The sequence below is a fragment of the Ursus americanus genome, chromosome 2 (genome assembly GCF_024610735.1).
Source record: "Ursus americanus isolate L20-20 chromosome 2, mUrsAme1.1.p, whole genome shotgun sequence".
In the NCBI taxonomy this organism is placed as follows: Eukaryota; Metazoa; Chordata; class Mammalia; order Carnivora; family Ursidae; genus Ursus; species Ursus americanus.
The window spans coordinates 15719165-15735628 of NC_142128.1; the positions used below are offsets into that span (position 1 = coordinate 15719165).

General features: G+C 38.1%; 2 protein-coding genes across 3 annotated transcripts in view; one reads left to right on the top strand and one right to left on the bottom strand.

The window, feature by feature from the left end:
• ZNF713 (zinc finger protein 713) overlaps positions 1–9092 on the bottom strand; it is a 39189-nt gene extending 30097 nt beyond the window's left edge. Inside the window, exons 1-2 of the mRNA XM_045786260.2 lie at positions 8755–9092; positions 991–1079 (exon numbers count right to left, since the gene is read on the bottom strand). Of these exons, the coding sequence (XP_045642216.2) occupies positions 991–1079; positions 8755–9043 (378 nt within the window). The 5' untranslated portion in view covers positions 9044–9092. The remainder of the gene's footprint in view (positions 1–990; positions 1080–8754) is intronic.
• Positions 9093–9199: 107 nt separating this feature from the next.
• SEPTIN14 (septin 14) overlaps positions 9200–16464 on the top strand; it is a 112019-nt gene continuing 104754 nt past the window's right edge. For both annotated transcript variants that reach the window (XM_087868534.1, XM_045786094.2), the window contains exon 1: positions 9200–9323. The gene's annotated coding sequence lies outside the window, so the exon portion shown is untranslated. The remainder of the gene's footprint in view (positions 9324–16464) is intronic.

Consider the following 16464-nt stretch of genomic DNA (forward strand, 5'->3'; position numbering starts at 1 on the left):
TCTTTTGGTGTGAAACTAAGCCTTTTCTGAGAGTGATTTTAATGACTGAGCGTCCATACCCATAATGCATCAGTTTCTGTTTCATTAAAATGCAACAAGCAAGTGACACTTGGGAAATATTACAGGTGCAGAATCCTCTAAGATTTTTATGATTTTCCTTCAGTGTGTTACAGTTTGCTCGCACATAATTTGATGGCAATTTTTAAAAAAGCGACTGGTATTTATAAGGTCTTTCCAAAGCATTCAACTGGGTTTTACAGGAACAATGCCATGTCATAGTTATACCTCTTCAGTTTACATAATACTTTTTAAAAAATATTTTATTTATTTGAAAGAGAGAATGAGAGAGAGAGAGAACAGGAGTGGGGGCAAGGAGAGAGGGACAAGCAGACTCCTCCAGGGAGCCTGATGTGGGGCTCAATCCCAGGACCCCGAGATCACAACCTGAGCTGAAGCCAGACGCCCAACCGACTGAGCCACCAAGGTGCCCCAGTTTACATAATACTTATTCAAATTATAGAACAGTAACAACAGGCTTAAACAGTTTTTGCAAGAGGTACAACAGATTCTTGATAAACATCAACTCCTGGCAGATGTCCTCAGGCCTGTTTAGTAATGCCATCAGCTCCAAGCAGTCATTGTGACCTGGGCAACATTTGATTGTCTACCGAGAGAACAGCAAGTGCTGTTTCAAGTCTGCTGAGTTGTTTAAGTGATGAGTGATTAAAAGATGGTCTTTAGTTTCTTTTTCTTTTCTTTTCTTTCTTTTTTTTTTTTACAATATCTAGCACAGACATGAGCCCATGATCTGCTAAAAATGCTGGAAGGAGAAAAGAGCTATAAAGGGTGAATGGGAAACATCCTATAGAAATTATTATCTGTCCCAAGAGCCTAAAGGGCTCTGGATTCACTTCTGAGAACTGAAAAATAAAACCGCCCATATTCTTAGAACTATAACAGCATTTCAGAGGAGAGTAAAACTGAACTTACCTGAGACCTGACTATCTGTGATCCATCATTCATTTCTTTTTCCTCCATGTTCTCCCCTTGGGAAAGTATAGCATTGTAAGAGGGCATAACTGGGAAAAAGAAAACAGAAGCATTTGGTAAGTACATGATAAGAATAATGAAACTAACTCTTGGAATTTCTGCTTCCTATTAGAATGGCAGACAGTTTAGAGAGAAGCCCTCTAAGACATAAGCTTAAAGGCTGGATAACTTACTGAGGAATTCAATGTAAGACTTTCTCTTTCTCTTATCGTGGCATATGGGAAGCTCAAGAATGCTCAGTGGTTTTTAGCCCTGATTACACACTTGGGGGATTTTTAAAAAATGCTCAGCCCCTATTCCCAGAGATTTGTTTTTTTGTTTTTGTTTTTTTTTTTAATTTTTATTTAAATTCTAATTATTTAACATATAGTGTGATATTGGTTTCAGGAGTAGAATTCAGTGATTCATCCCTTACATACAACACCCAGTGCTCATCATAACCAGTGCTCTCCTTAATATCAATCACCCATCTAGCACAGAGATTTGGATAAATCCAATATTATCCAAATTGGTCTGGGGTGGGCCTGGGAAACAGCATTTTAAATTCTAAAGTCTCCAAGTGATTCTGAGTAGGAAATGAGAACCACTGAGATGAGATGATACAGAAAACATATGTTGAGGGCCTAATCTTATTCTTTAAGGGGATAAATTCATCCCCAAACTCAAAACTCCAGAGATCTTCTCTCCTTCAGTCTTTCTAAGGTGATCTAATACACAAAGGAGATTTCACTCTTCTCATTTTTCAGAATGTTCACCTTCTTTTTTGAGTACCTGGATTCAGGCCTCCACCAGGATTGCTACACTTCTTTGCAGTTCTTAAGTTGTAATGTCATCAAAGCTTTGCTCTCTTCTAGAAGGACAGTCGGTCCTTACGTGTGCCATGTGTGGTATATCTCCCCTGCCCCTCCTCTAGAGACAATACTTACTCTTCCTTCAGGTCTCAGGTTAAATCAAGGAAGATTCTGGTATCACAGACCAAGTGAGGTCCCTTATTTACACCTTCCTGTTTTTGCTAGCACTTTTTACCACTGTAATTATTTGTAGTCGTCATCTTTATTTATAACTCCCCACTGTGTGGTGTTAACCTCCATGAGGGCAGGAACCTGTGCCCTCTTATTTACTACTCTACTTCTAATTCTCTCAGTATGTGGCTCATAGTAGCTACTCAATAATATTTGCTAAGTGAGTAAATGAAAGGATTCTGGTGTTTACTCTTCTATTTTTTAACTGTTTATTTTGAACCAATTTTAGACTGAGAGTAAAGTTGCAAAGGCAGTACACAATTCCCACATACCATTCACCCCACTTGTCCTAATGTTAATGTTTTATATGACCAGGGTACAATGATCAAAACCAGGAATTTTAAATTGGTACAATACTATTAATTCAAACCATTCCAAATTTACCAGCTTCTCCACTAATATTTTTTCTTTGATCCAGGATCTCACACGGCGTTTCGTCGCTTCCCCCCCCCCCCTTGTCTTCTCCAATCTATACGTTCCTCAGCCTTTCTGTCTTTCATGAGCTTACTACTTTTGAAGAGTACTGATGAATTATTTTGCAGGGTCCCTTTATTTGGGTTTGTCTGATGTTTTCTCATCATTGCAAAGAAGTTAAGTATTCTTAGTGCATCATATTAATGGGTTTATGATGCTGATATGCCTCATTAATGATAATGTTAACCTTTATCGCTGGATTAAGGTGATGTTTACCCCATTTGTCTACTGTAAAGCTACCATCTTTCCCTTTGTAGGTAATAAATATCTTTGGGGAGATACTTTATACAATTATCCAGATTCTTCTCAAACCCACTAATTTTATTTTATTTTTATAGCTTGCCTGAAGTTTTATTTATTTAGAAAAATTTTTAAGTTAACCTACAGTGTAATATTGGTTTCTGGAGTAGAATTCAGTGATTTATCACTTACATACAACACCCAGTGCTTCTCGCAATAAGTGCCTTCTTTAATACCCATCACCCATCCAACCCATCCCCTACCCACACCCCTCCATCAACCCTCAGTTTGTTATCTGTCTTTAAGAGTCACTTATGGCTTGCTTCCCTCTCTCCTTTTTTCCTTTTCCCCCTTCCCATATGTTCATCTGTTTTCTTAAATTCCACATGAGTGAGATCATATGGTACTTGTCCTTCTCTGACTTATTTCACTTAGCATAATACACTCTAGCTCCAATGCCACATCATTGCAAACGGCAAGATTTCATTCTTTTTGATGGCTGAGTCATATTCCATTATAGTATATATATACCACATCTTCTTTATCCAGTCATCAGTTGATGGACATTTGGGCTCTCTCCATAGTTTGGCTTTTGTAGATAATGCTGCTGTAGACATCGGGGTGCATGTACCCCTTCAAATCTGTATTTTTGTATCCTTTGGGTAAATACCTAGTAGTGCAATTGCTAAGTCATATCTAGAAAATGTTGCTACAGTTAATGTCAGAGACATTACTGCCTATGCTCTCTAATAGGATTTTTTATGGTTTTAGGTCTCACAATTAGGTCTTTAATCCATTTTAAATTTATATTTGTATATGGTATAAGAAAGTGGTCTAGTTTCATTCTCTTGCACATAGCTGTCCAGTTTTCCCAATACCATTTGTTGAAGAGACTGCATGACGCTAATTTTCTAATGATATTTAGAGTTTTGTTTTCTGTCCCGAAGTGATATACACAATATTGTCAATTAAAATCCACATTTCAAAAAAGAAAATTATATATGATAATGATATATATATATGTGAATATAATATATACACCATATTATAATATGTGTGTATATTTGCATAGAAAAAGACTGCAAGCACATATATCCCCAAAAAAGTAACTGGTTATCTCTGGGTGATGGTAGGATTTTCTTTCTGCTTCTCTAGATCTACAAAAAATTTTGTTTTAATATTTGTCAGAAAATAAAATGAAGGTATTTCCAAGCTAGAGAAGGGATGTGGAGAGAGATCACTCTGGCTACGGTGTGAAGAAAATACTGGACTCAAGTTAAGGACTAGTTCAATGAGTGTAGCAGTAGTCAAACTGAGAGAGGATAGTGGCTTGAATCAAGATAGTGGAAGTGAAGATGGAGCATTCACTACATATTTAAGGGGATAAATTTACCAGGATTTGACTTTAATTGAAGAGAGAGACTAAGGGAAAGAAAGAGAGGTCAGGAATGGCATTCAGGTTTCAGGCTTGCTGGTGCTATTCACTGAGATAGGGATTTTAATAGAGTTAAGAATAACATGTAACATATAAATATGGCTACCACGTGCTATTATGTTCTAAATGTTTTCAGAATATTCACTCACTTAATCCTCACAACAAACCCATGAGGTAAGTACTATCATTATTAGTTTTGCAGATGAGGAAAGTAAACCATAGAAAGGTTGATTAACTTAACACAACCAAACTCACACAGCTAGTAAGTTGTGGAGCTGGGAATCCAACCCAATCAGTTTGGCGATAGAGGTGGTATTCATACATACTTCACTCTGTTGCAAATCTATGACAAGACGCTTAAGAGAGAATTAGTTTTGGACATGTTAGGTTTAAGAAATCTGAGAGACATCTGCCTGGGGATGTCCAGTAAGGTGGTTGGGTACGTATGGGGTTATGTAGCTCAGAAGAGATGATCAGTGAAACCATGGCGGTGGGTAAAGCTGAAGGAAGCCACCTGAGAGTAAACAGAAGAGAATAAATACAAATACTAACAAATGGACCAAACTGTATTACAAGGGAATGACATAACCACACTGCAGGAAGTGGCAAAGAAAAAACAAACTCAAATACCTTTGGGAAACACTATCTTGGCTGGATACTATATAACTAAAGACAAAAAGAACTCTACATAAATGCTGTAATCAGTTAATAAATGTCTTTCTCACAGGGATATGAGTTAATTCTGAAACTATGTATACACTAAAATTGAACAAATAAGTAAATATATTGTGGATACTAAGAGTCAACAATTTTTTACTGTTGAAGAAAGAAGTTACCAATGAGGAAAGGAGGAAGACTAAAATGAGCCCTGAGGTACTGGATTGGGATCAGAGGTGTCAATATGAACTAACGGGATTTAATACATAGATGAACACAATAGAAGTATATATGTGTATGATTAACGTGCATTGGTATATATCTCTCCTATCTCTGCCAGAGGGCCTAGAAGCAATGATACCCCACTCGCAATGAGCACACCTACACCCAGATCTTTGTTTCTAAGCATTTCTCCAATAAAAGGAACTCAGGCTCTTAGGACAGGTAGTTGATTTCCAGGGCTGGGAAGAGGGCCTGCTTGCTTGCTTGCTTCTTTTTCTTTCTTTCTTTCTTTCTTTCTTTCTTTCTTTCTTTCTTTCTTTCTTTCTTTCTTTCATTCTTTTTCTTCCTCTCTCTCTCTCCCCTCCTCCCTCCCTCCCCCTTCCTTCTCTCTCTCTTTCCTTCCTTCCTACCCCTTTCTTTCTTTCCCTTCCTTCCTTCCTCTTTCCTTCTTTTTCTTTCTTTTTTCTTTCTTTTCTTTCTTTTTCTTTCTTTCTTTCTTTCTTTCTTTCTTTCTTTCTTTCTTTCTTTCCTTCCTTCCTTCCTTCCTTCCTTCCTTCCTTCCTTCCTTCCTTCTTTCCTTCTTTCTTTCCACTGTTATAGACAACAGCAAACATTGTACAGTTTTGGCATAATTTTGTCTGATTATTTCTTTAGGATAAATTCCTAGAGGTAGAACTGCTGGATCAAAATGAAGGTAAAACACTATTGAGGAAGGTTGTATCATTTTACTAATTCATCAACAATATATAAGAATGACCATTAGCCAAGAATAATAAGCATTATTCTTTTAAAATATAATACATAGATAGTATATAATTGCTGCTTTAATATGTAATTCTTAGATAACATGGGAGGCAGAACTTTTATATTTTTAGCTTTCATATTTCATCTTTTATAAATTACCCTTTGTGTCATTTGTCCACCTTTCTACCATTTTGCCTTTTTCTTATTGATTTGTAAGAATTCCTTATTACAAAGTATATTGTGCAGGAAAGGATTAACTGAGTGGTCTGGGTGGTCCAAACCTGGTCTGGTTCCTCAGAGATAAGCTATAATGCCTTGCAACATCCTGCCTGTTAAGAGTGTCGCTGTTTACCTGAGGCTTTCGGACAGGTCAGAAAGTTTATGCTAAGATAGGATTTATGGTGGGATTCTTGGGCCATGTGGTATTAACTTGACCTCCGGAAGGACTGGAGACTGAAGGACCAGTAACACAGGTGGTTAGCTATGCCTACATGACCAATTTCCAATAAATACTCTGAATGCCAAAGTTTAGATGAAATTCCCTGGTTGGCAATACTGCATATGTGTTATTACACATCACTTCTGGGAGAATTAAACACTATCTGAGTGCCTCATTGAGAGGAGACAACCAGAAGCTTTGTACCTGGTCTCTCCTGGACTCTGCTCTACCTGCTTTTTTTGTTGCTGATTTTAAGCTGTATCTTTCCACTGTAATACTCATGCTACTGTAAGTATAACATTTTGCTGAGTTCTATGAGTCCTTTTAGCAAATCACTGAGCCTGAGGGTGGTCTTGGGGACCCCTGAACACAGACGGTAAAGGGCAACTCCCCTGTGATAACATAAATAACAAATGTAGTCTCCATGTTATCATTTGTCTTTTATTCTTTGCTGCTTTTTTTAAAAAGAAGTTAATTTAAAAATTTTATGCATCATAAAATGTTTTTTTCTCCCCTGTGTAGCTCCTAAGTGTATGTAAGGGTTTTGTTTTGTTTTTTCCTTATACAGGTTATAGATGTTCACAATTTTTTACACATTCTACATGGAAGCATAAGTACACAAAATTTGGGAGTATATGAGTAAGACTGAGTGACCTTCAACCCCTCTTCTATTCTACTTCCTGCCCTGGAAGTAATTCACCATCAGTCATTTGGGTACATCCTTTTTCTGGCACGTATGAACGTATATAATATAACACATCCCTACTTAACATAACTCACACCATACTATGTGCCACTGTTCTGCAGCATCTTTTATTTCCTAAATATATTAGAGAGCTTTCCTTGTTTGTTAACTTCAAAATAAACTAGCTTATTTTATTGTAGTACGGTATTCTACCGTATGGATCTATCACAATATATTTAACCATATCCCTAGTGAATATTTAAGCTGTACCCATTACTCACAATGGCAAATAATATTGTAGTAAACATCTTCTTACACACCTCCTTGTGTACCTGTGCAAGTATTTCTGCAAGACTGATTCCAGAATGAAATTTCTGAGCCAGAGTGAGCTCATTTAACATTTTGGTAAGTATTGTCAAATTGTCATTCAAAGTGTCTTCCTCAGTCTTACAACTGGTGCCCTTCCCTGGGCACTTTCCTCAACGCCTTGTATATATTGCCAGGCTACTGGGTGAAAAATATCTTTGTCTTCATTTGCATTCTGTGGTTACCTAGGAGGTTAAGCATTAAAAAAAATTGTGTGTGTGTGTTTTGGTTACCTGTATTTCTTCTATAAATTTCCTATGCGTATCCTTTGCCCGTTTTTCTTTTTTCTCTCCTTCTCTCTTTCTCTCTCTCTTTTTTTTTTTTTTTTTGCTATTAACAGAGGCTCTTTACATATTATGGACATTAATCATTTGTCTCTTACACATGTTGCAAATATTTTCATGCATCTTGTTTTTAGCCCTTTGTTCTTTTTGAATACAGAAATTTAAACTGTTGACATAACCAAATTAATGGATTTTTCCCAGAGGTTTTGTGTCATGTTTAAGTAGCTTGGTATGGCTACAGCATGACGTGCAAGGGTGGTAAGCAAAACAGTATGCAATATTAAGATCATAAAGGTCTTTGAGGGCACTTCTAAGGAAGTAGACTATTACCCTGATTGCAACAGGGAAACGTGTAAAAGTTTGCAACAACACAGTGACTTTCAACAAACATTCCTCATTTAATAACTGTTTACTGAGCACCTATTAAGTACCATGATCAAATCTGTCTCTTAGAGAATTGTAATTTTTGTATCTTTACATTTTTTACAATTTCAAATACATCGAAAGAAATAGATCATTATGTCAAAGGACATAATTAAGGGGGATTTGTTCTGCCCCATGTTAAAACGTATTTTGAATTAAAACAAAATGGTATCAGGGCAGAAACTGTCAGAGCAGTGAAAGAAATTGTCTGGAAACAGATCCCAGTGTGCAGAATATACACGCCTGCAGAATATAATATAAGTGTCATTTTAATTCAGTGGGAAAATTATTCAGTACCTAACAGCAGGACAACTGGGAAAAAGATTCCTACCTAATAACTTAAAACAAAATTAATACCCAACAAAATATAGGTAGAAATGTAAAAAAGACATTTTAAAAAATCCCTTAAAAGCAGTAGAAAAAAATAAAGGTCGATGTTTTAATGATCTTGAGATGGGGAAAGGCTTTCCAAAAATGATACCCACCCTTGCTCACACAAAAATCAATTGCAGAAGATACCAGAGAAAATGTTTATAATCTTGGGATGGGGAGGCCTTTCTACCAGAGAAGGGGTGCGGGTCTCCGGGAAGGCTGAGGGCGCTGCTGGGGGACTCCGGGTCCAACGCGAGCGGCGACCGCGACCCGAGCACCCTCGGGCCGCCACCCGCCCTTCCCCCTCGCCCGCCTCCCGGCCCGCGGCTCGCCGCACTCACCAGCCTCCACAGACAAAGGGCGCTCTGGGCGGCTCCGCCCCCTGACGCCGCCGCCGCCGCCGCCGCCGCCGCCGCCGCCGCCGCCGGCCCGACCGAGGCGGGACAGGGTGATGAGGGCCCTACTGCCTGAGCCAATGACGCCCAGCGGCGGGGCCCCTGGGGCTGGACCAGCCGCCCGCGCCCTCTGGGCTCTGGCGGAAGCTTTCCAGCGATGGCGACCGCGCCGCGCTGGCTTAGGCTCCCCGATACGCATGCGCCAGCGGCAACCGAGGCGGACCGCTTCCCACATGCTGGACTCGGAACTCCCACACGCTCGCCCGACGGCTCTCACTGGAGCGGCGCTCCCCGGGAAGGCTTGGACCTCCGCCCCAGCCCTCGTAGAATTTCGCTTACGGGAGGCAGGGGTGGGGGGCCGAGTAGGGCCGAGGGCCCTCCCATAGCCCCTACCAACCAGAATATCGGACTGCCGCCTTCCCGCCCGCGTAGCGGCTGCATCCGGAGGAGGCGACGACAGAAGTCATGGCCTTCCTGAGTCCTGGGATACCAGTTTCCCGCCCCTTTTTTGTGTGGTGAGACGCAAATTATAATGATAATGAAGGAATACAGTTTTCTTTTTTTTGTAATACGGGTCTACTGATGAGAACAATGAGATTCTTTTAACAGGGGATAACATTTTGTTGCATTTTCAAAATGTTCTCCGTCACCGAAATCGATCGCAGTGGTTGATCTGTTCATGCTAATCTATTTCATCCTTGAAAACTTTTTGAATAGATAGGTACTGTCAAATACTGACCTTCGCAAGGCTATGATTTAAACTGAACATATTCATTGCTTGGAAGGCATTTATAGACTCCCCTAATTTTTTCTCTTTATATTTGCTTTAGCCTGTCAAAAATGGCAGATTAATCACTTCTAAAGGAAGGTTGGGTGGCAGCTCCTCTACTGCACGGTTAAATGGATTGTGAAATACAGAAAGCTCCTTTGCACGTGCATAAAGCCTTTTTTTAAATTAAGTGAAATTAAAGTTTAATTCCACTAGAGTTGATATTGGTTTACATTAGTTTCAGATGTAAAATACAGTGATTCAATAATTCCATATATTACTCAGTGCTTATCGTGAGAAGTGTATTCTTATCCTCTTTACCTATTTCACCCATCCCCCCACTCACCTCCCATCTGGTAACCATATTTCTTGGTTTGTCTCTTGCTCCCCCCCTTTGCTCATTTGTTTTGTTTCTTAAATTCCACATATGAATGAAATTATATTGTATTTACCTTTCTCTGATTGACTTGTATATATACACACACATACATATACATATATACATAGTACTTTATTCATTCATCAATCATGGACACTTGGGCTGTTTCCATATTTGGCTATTGTAGATAAAGCCGCTAGAAACATAGGGGTGCATGTCTCCACTTGAATTAGAGTTTTTTATTATTTGAGTAAATACCCATTAGTGTCATTGCTTGATTGTTGGGTAGTTCTGTTTTTAACTTTTTGAGGAACCTCCATACTGTTTTCCATAGTGGTTTCACCAGTTTGCATTCCCCCCAGCAGTGCAAGAGGGTTCCTTTTTCTCCACATCCTCCCCAACACTTGTTTCTTATGGTTTATATTTTAGCCATTCTGCCAGGTATGAGGTGATATCTCATTGTAGTTTTGATTTGTATTTCTCTAATGATGAGTGATGTTGAGCGTCTTTTCATATGCCTGTTGGCCATCTGGATGTCTTCTTTGAAGAAATGTCTATTCATGTCTTCTGCCCATTTTTAAATTGGATTATTATTATTTTTTTTTTTGGTTTTGAGTTATATAAATTCTTTGTATATTTTGGATACTAATCTTTCATTAGATATGTTATTTGCAAATTCCTTCTCCCATTCAGTAGGTTACTTTCTAGTTTTGTTGATTGTTTCTTTCACTGTGCAGAAGCTTTTTATTTTGATGTAGACCCAATAGTTTATTTTTACTTTTGTTTCCCTTGCTTCAGGAGACATACCTGGAAAAATGTTGCTACAGCCAATGTCAGAGAAATTACTGCCTGTGCTCTCTTCTAGGCTTTTTATGGTTTCAGGTCTCACATTTAGGTCTTTCATCCATGTTGAACTTATTTTTGTCATGTTGTAAGAAAGTGATTTGCATGTGGCTGTCCAATTTTCCCAACACCATTTGTTGATGGGACTGTCTTTTTCCCATTGGATATTCTTTCCTGCTTTGTCAAAGATAAGTTGACCATACAATTGTGGGTTTATTTCTAGGTTTCCTGTTCTGTTCCATTGGTCTTTGTGTCTACTTTTATGCCAGTATATACTGTTTTTATTATGACAACTTTGTAATATAACTTGAAATGTGGAATTGTGACCCCTCCAGCTTTGGTTTTCTTTCTCAAAATTGCTTTGGCTATTCAGGTCTTTTGTGGTTCCATTAAAATTTTAGGATTTTTTGTTCTAGTTCTGTGAAAAATGCTGTTGTATTTTGATAGGGATTTCATTAAATGTGTAGGTTGCTTTGGGTAGTATAGGCATTTTAACAATATTAGTTCTTCCAATTCATGAGCATGGAATGTCAATTTCTTTCACATCAGTGTTTTATAGTTTTCAGAGAACAGGTCTTTTACCTCCTCGGTTTAGTTTATTCCTAGATATTTTATTATTTTCGGTGCAATTGTAAGTGGGATTTTCTTAATTTTTCTTTCTGCTGCTTCATTATTAGCGTATAGAAGTGCAGCGGATTTCTTTATATTGACTTTGTATCCTGGGACATTACTGAATTCATTTGTCAGTTCTAGTAGTTTTTTGGTGGAGTCTTTAGGTTTTCTGCAAATAGGGGAAGTTTTACTTCTTTACCAGTTTGGATGCTTTTTATTTCTTTTTGTTGTCTGATTGCTATGACTAGGACTTTCAGTACTATGTTGAATAAAACTGGTGAGAGTGGACATCCTTGTCTTCTTCCTGACCTTAGGAAAAAAACTCTTAATTTTTCATCATTGAGTATGATGTTCATTGTGGGTTTGTCATATATGGACTTTATTATATTGAGGTATATTCCTTCTAAACCTACTTTGTTGAGGGTTTTTTTTTTTTATCATGAATGGATGTTGTAATTAGTCAAATGCTTTTTCTGTGTCTATTGAAATGATCATATGGTTTTATCCTTTCTCTTGTTGATGTGATGTGTCATGTGGATTGATTCGAGAACATTGAACCACCCTTGCACACCAGGAGTGAATCCCACTTAATTGTGGTTAGTGATTTTTTAAATGTACTGTTGGATTCTGTTTACCAGTATTTTGTGAAGGATTTTTTATCTATTTTCATAGGTATTGCCCTGTAGTTCTTTTTTTTTAGTGGTGTCTTTATTTGTTTTGACGTCAGGCTAATGCTGGCCTCATAGAATGAATTTGGAAGTTTTCCTTCCTCTTCTATTTTTTGGGATAGTTTGAGAAGAATAGGTATTAATTCTTCTTTAAATGTTTGATAGAATTCACTGTGTCACCTTCTATTCCTGGACTTTTGTTTGTTGGGAGTTTTTTGATTACTGATTCAATTTCATTGCTAGTAATTGGTCTGTTCAAATTTTCTATTCCTTCGTGCTTCAGTTTTGGTAGGTTATGTGTTTCTAGGAATTTATCCATTTCTTCTAGGTTGTTAAATTTGTTGACATCATTTTTCATAATATTCTCTTACAGTCCTTTGTATTTCTGTGGTGTTAGTTATTATTTCTCCTCTTTCATTTCCTCATATTTTTAAAAATTTCCTCATAGTTTTTACCACAATTCATAATTATATATTTATACAATAAAAAACAATTTTTGTTTATTTGACTCCTCTCTCTCTCTCTCTCTCTCTCTCTTTGATGAGTCTGGCTAAAGGTTTACCAAGATGTTAATTTTTTTCAAAGAATCAGTTTCTGGTTACATTGATCTGTTCTTTTTTTTTTTTTTTTTTTTAAGATTTTATTTATTTATTTGAGAGAAAGAGCATAAGCAGGGGGAGCAGCAGAAGGAGAAGGAGAACCAGGCTCTCCACTGAACAGGGAGCCCAACACATGGCTTGATCCCAGGACCCTGGGATCATGACCTGAGCTGAAGGCAAATGCTTAACCGACTGAGACACCCAGGCGCTTCTGATCTGTTCTTTTAAAAAAATTTCTGTATTGTTCATTTCCACTCTGATCTTTATAATAGTTTCCTTCCTTCTACTGGTTTTGGATTTTGTTTATTCTTCTTTTTCTAGAGCCCTTAGGTCTAAAATAGGTTGTTTACTTGAGATTTTTCATGCTTCCTGAGGTAGGCCTGTATTGCTATACATTTTCCTCCTAGAACCACTTTTGCTGCCACCCAGAAACTTTGGACCATTATATTTTCATTTCCATTTTCATTTGTCTCTATGTATTTTTTGATTTCCTTTTGATTTCTTGGTTGACCCATTCGTTGTTTAGTAGCATGTTTTTTGTTTTTTGTGTTTTTAAAAATATTTTATTTATTTATTTGACAGAGAGAGACAGTGAGAGAGGGAACACAAGCAAGGGGAGTGTGAGAGGGAGAAGCAGGCTTCCTGCCGAGTGGGGAGCCCAATGTGGGGCTCAATCCCAGGACCCTGGGATCATGACCTGAGCCAAAGGCAGACGCCCAACGGCTGAGCCACCCAGGCGCCCCTCATTTCTATGTTCTGAAACAGCTTCAGAAGGTTATGTATTAATTGTTCTTTAAATGTTGGATAGAATTCTGGGAGGCAGTCTGGATCTGGTTTCTTGTTTGTTGGAAGATTTTTGATTACTGCTTCAATTTCTTTGCTGGTTATAGGTCTGTTCAGGTTTTCTATTTTTTCCTGTTTTAGTTTTGGTCATTTCTATGTTTCTAGGAATGCATCCATTTCTTACAGATTGCCTAATTTGTTGGCATATAATAGTTTATAGTATTGCTTTAGAATTGTTTGTATTTCTTTGGTGTTGGTTGTGATCTCTCTTCTTTCATTTATGATCTTAATGTTTGGGTCCTTTCTCTTTTCTTTTTGATAAGTCTGGCTAGGGTGTTGCTTTAGGATGGAATGCTCTGAATATATCTGTGAGGTCCATCTGGTCCACTGTGTCAGTCAAAGCCCTTGTTTCTTTGTTGATCTTCTGCTCAGATGATCTGTCCATTGCTGTGAATGGGGTGTGAAAGTCCCCTACTAGTATTGTATTATTATCAATGAGTTTCTTTAGGTTTGTCATTAATTTATATATATATTTGGCAGCTCCCAAGTTAGGGGCATAAATAATTGTAGTTGTTAGATCTTCTTGTTGGATAGACCTGTTTATTATAATATATTGTCCTTCTTCATCTATTCTTAAAGTCTTTGGTTTAAAATCTAGTTTGTCTGATATAAGGATGGCTGCCCCAGCTTTCTTTAGATATCGATTAGTATGATAAATGGTTTACCACCCCCTCACTATCAATCTGAAGTTGTCTTTGGGACTAAAATGAATCTCTTGTAAGTAGCATAGTGATGGATCTTGTTTTTTTTTTAATCTAGTCTGATATTCTATGTCTTTTGATAGGAGCATTAAGTCTATTTACACTGAGTAATTATTGAAATATATGAATTTAGTGCCATTGTATTTCCTGTAATGTCACTGTTTCTGTAGATTGTGTCTGTTCCTTTCTGGTCTTTGTTAGTTTTGGTCTCTCTTTTTGCTCAAAGGGTCCCCTTTAATATTTCTTGCAGGGCTGATTTAGTGTTCACAAATTCCTTTAGTTTTTGTTTGTCTTGGAAATCTTTATCTCTGCTTCTGTTCTGAACGATAAAGCCTTGCTGGATAAAGTATTCTTGGCTGCATATTTTCCCATTTAGCACGTTGAATATATCACGCCAGTCTTTTCCGACCTGCGAGGTCTCTGTGGAAAGGCCTGCTGCTGGCCTTTGGTGTCTATCCTTGTAGGTTAAGGACCTCTTGTCCTGAGCTGCTTTCAGGATTTTCTCTTTATCTTTGTAATGTGCAAGTTTTGCTATAGTATGTTGAGGTGTTGACCTATTTTTGTTGATTTTGAAGGGAGTTTTCTATGCCTCCTGACATGAATGCCTGTTTACTTCCCTAGATTAGGAAAGTTCTCAGCTGTCATTTGTTTAAATAAACTTTCTGCCCCCTTTCCCTGCTCTTCATCCTCTGGGACTCCTATTATACGGACATGATTTTGGTTTGTGGAATCGTTGAGTTCCATAAGTCTCCCTTCGTGATCTTCGTGATCACTGATTCACTCTTCTGCTTCATTTATCCTCATTTTTATGGCCTCCACTTGGGACTCCACATTGGTATTAGCATTTTTAATTTCCTCCTGACTAGATCTTAGGTTTTTTTTATTTCTACAGTAATGGATTCCCTAGTGTCTTCTATGCTTTTTTTTTCAAGCCAAGCTAGTATCCTTATAATCATTTCCAGTTCAGTTCAGACATCTTACTTATATCTGTATTGATTAAATCCCTGGCTGTGAGTATTACCTCCCGTTCTTTCTTTTGGGGTGAATTTCTCCATGTCATCATTTTGTCCAGAAAAGAAAAGAAGGAAGAAAAAGGAAAAAAAGAAACAACAACAACGGCTATAACCACCATTACCACCACAACAAAGACAAATAAAAAAAACCTAGACCCTGTTTGTGTTTTGGTGTGCTCGTTAAAGAAACTGATCTCAAAATAAGAAAGAAAGAAGGAAAGAAAAAAAATATATAAAATAAAGTACATTGGAGGGAGACAAAAATAAAAAATATATGAAGTATATATAGAAATAAGAATTTTAAAAATAAAAAATTGAAAAATAAGGAAATATCTGAAAAAATTCTATTAAAGGACTGAGGATTAAAAATACAGAGAATGCTATATACTGTTTTCCTCTAGAGCTGAAGCTTTGCAGACCTCTGTGATCAGTAAACTTGGTACAAGCTAGTTGTTTGTGCTGGTCTTCTGGGAGAGGGTCCTGTTGTGCTGATTCTCAGGTGGACTTGTTCTAGTGGAAATTTGTCTCCAGTGCACTAGGAGGCAGGACATGGTGTAATAGGCTCTGGAGTCCACTAGGTGGCACTGTTTAGCTCCCTGAAGCCTTTCATCACTGATGGGTGGGATGAATACGGTGGTGCCCAGCTCTCTAGCCTCAGAACTGAAAATTCACACCCTCCCATTCTTCAGTGAGCCCTCACAGAAGAGCAGTCAATCACTTGTCTCCCGGTTTCTGTTAGAACTCTGTGTGCATCCTGCCTGTGACCTCGTGTTTTTATCTCAGGCATGGGACTGAGTTTCAAAACTCCAAATTTTAAGGACTCCCATGGCTCGGACCCATGCTGTTTCTCTGGGAGTGTGGTGGAGTTCTCGCCACGCTTCTGCTTTTTGCTGGACCTGTCCCACATCCCCCACTGTAGCAGACTTCTAAAAGTTTGAATTTTGAACTCTGCTTCTTATAATAGTTTGTGGTAGCCTCCATAAGCAGGTTCCCTCCCTGCCACAGTATCCTCAGCTATGTCACACCAGATTCAAGTCTCTGCACCTCCTACCTTCCAAATGGTGGTCACTTTTCTACCTGTGGACTTGCAGCGGTTTTTTCTCAGATCTCTGTTTGATTTCTTGGGTGTTCAGAATGATTTGATAGCTATCTAGTTGTATTTGAGGGACCTGATGAACTTAGGGTCCCCCTACTCCTCTGCCATCTTAACTCCTCACCCACCCTATGTC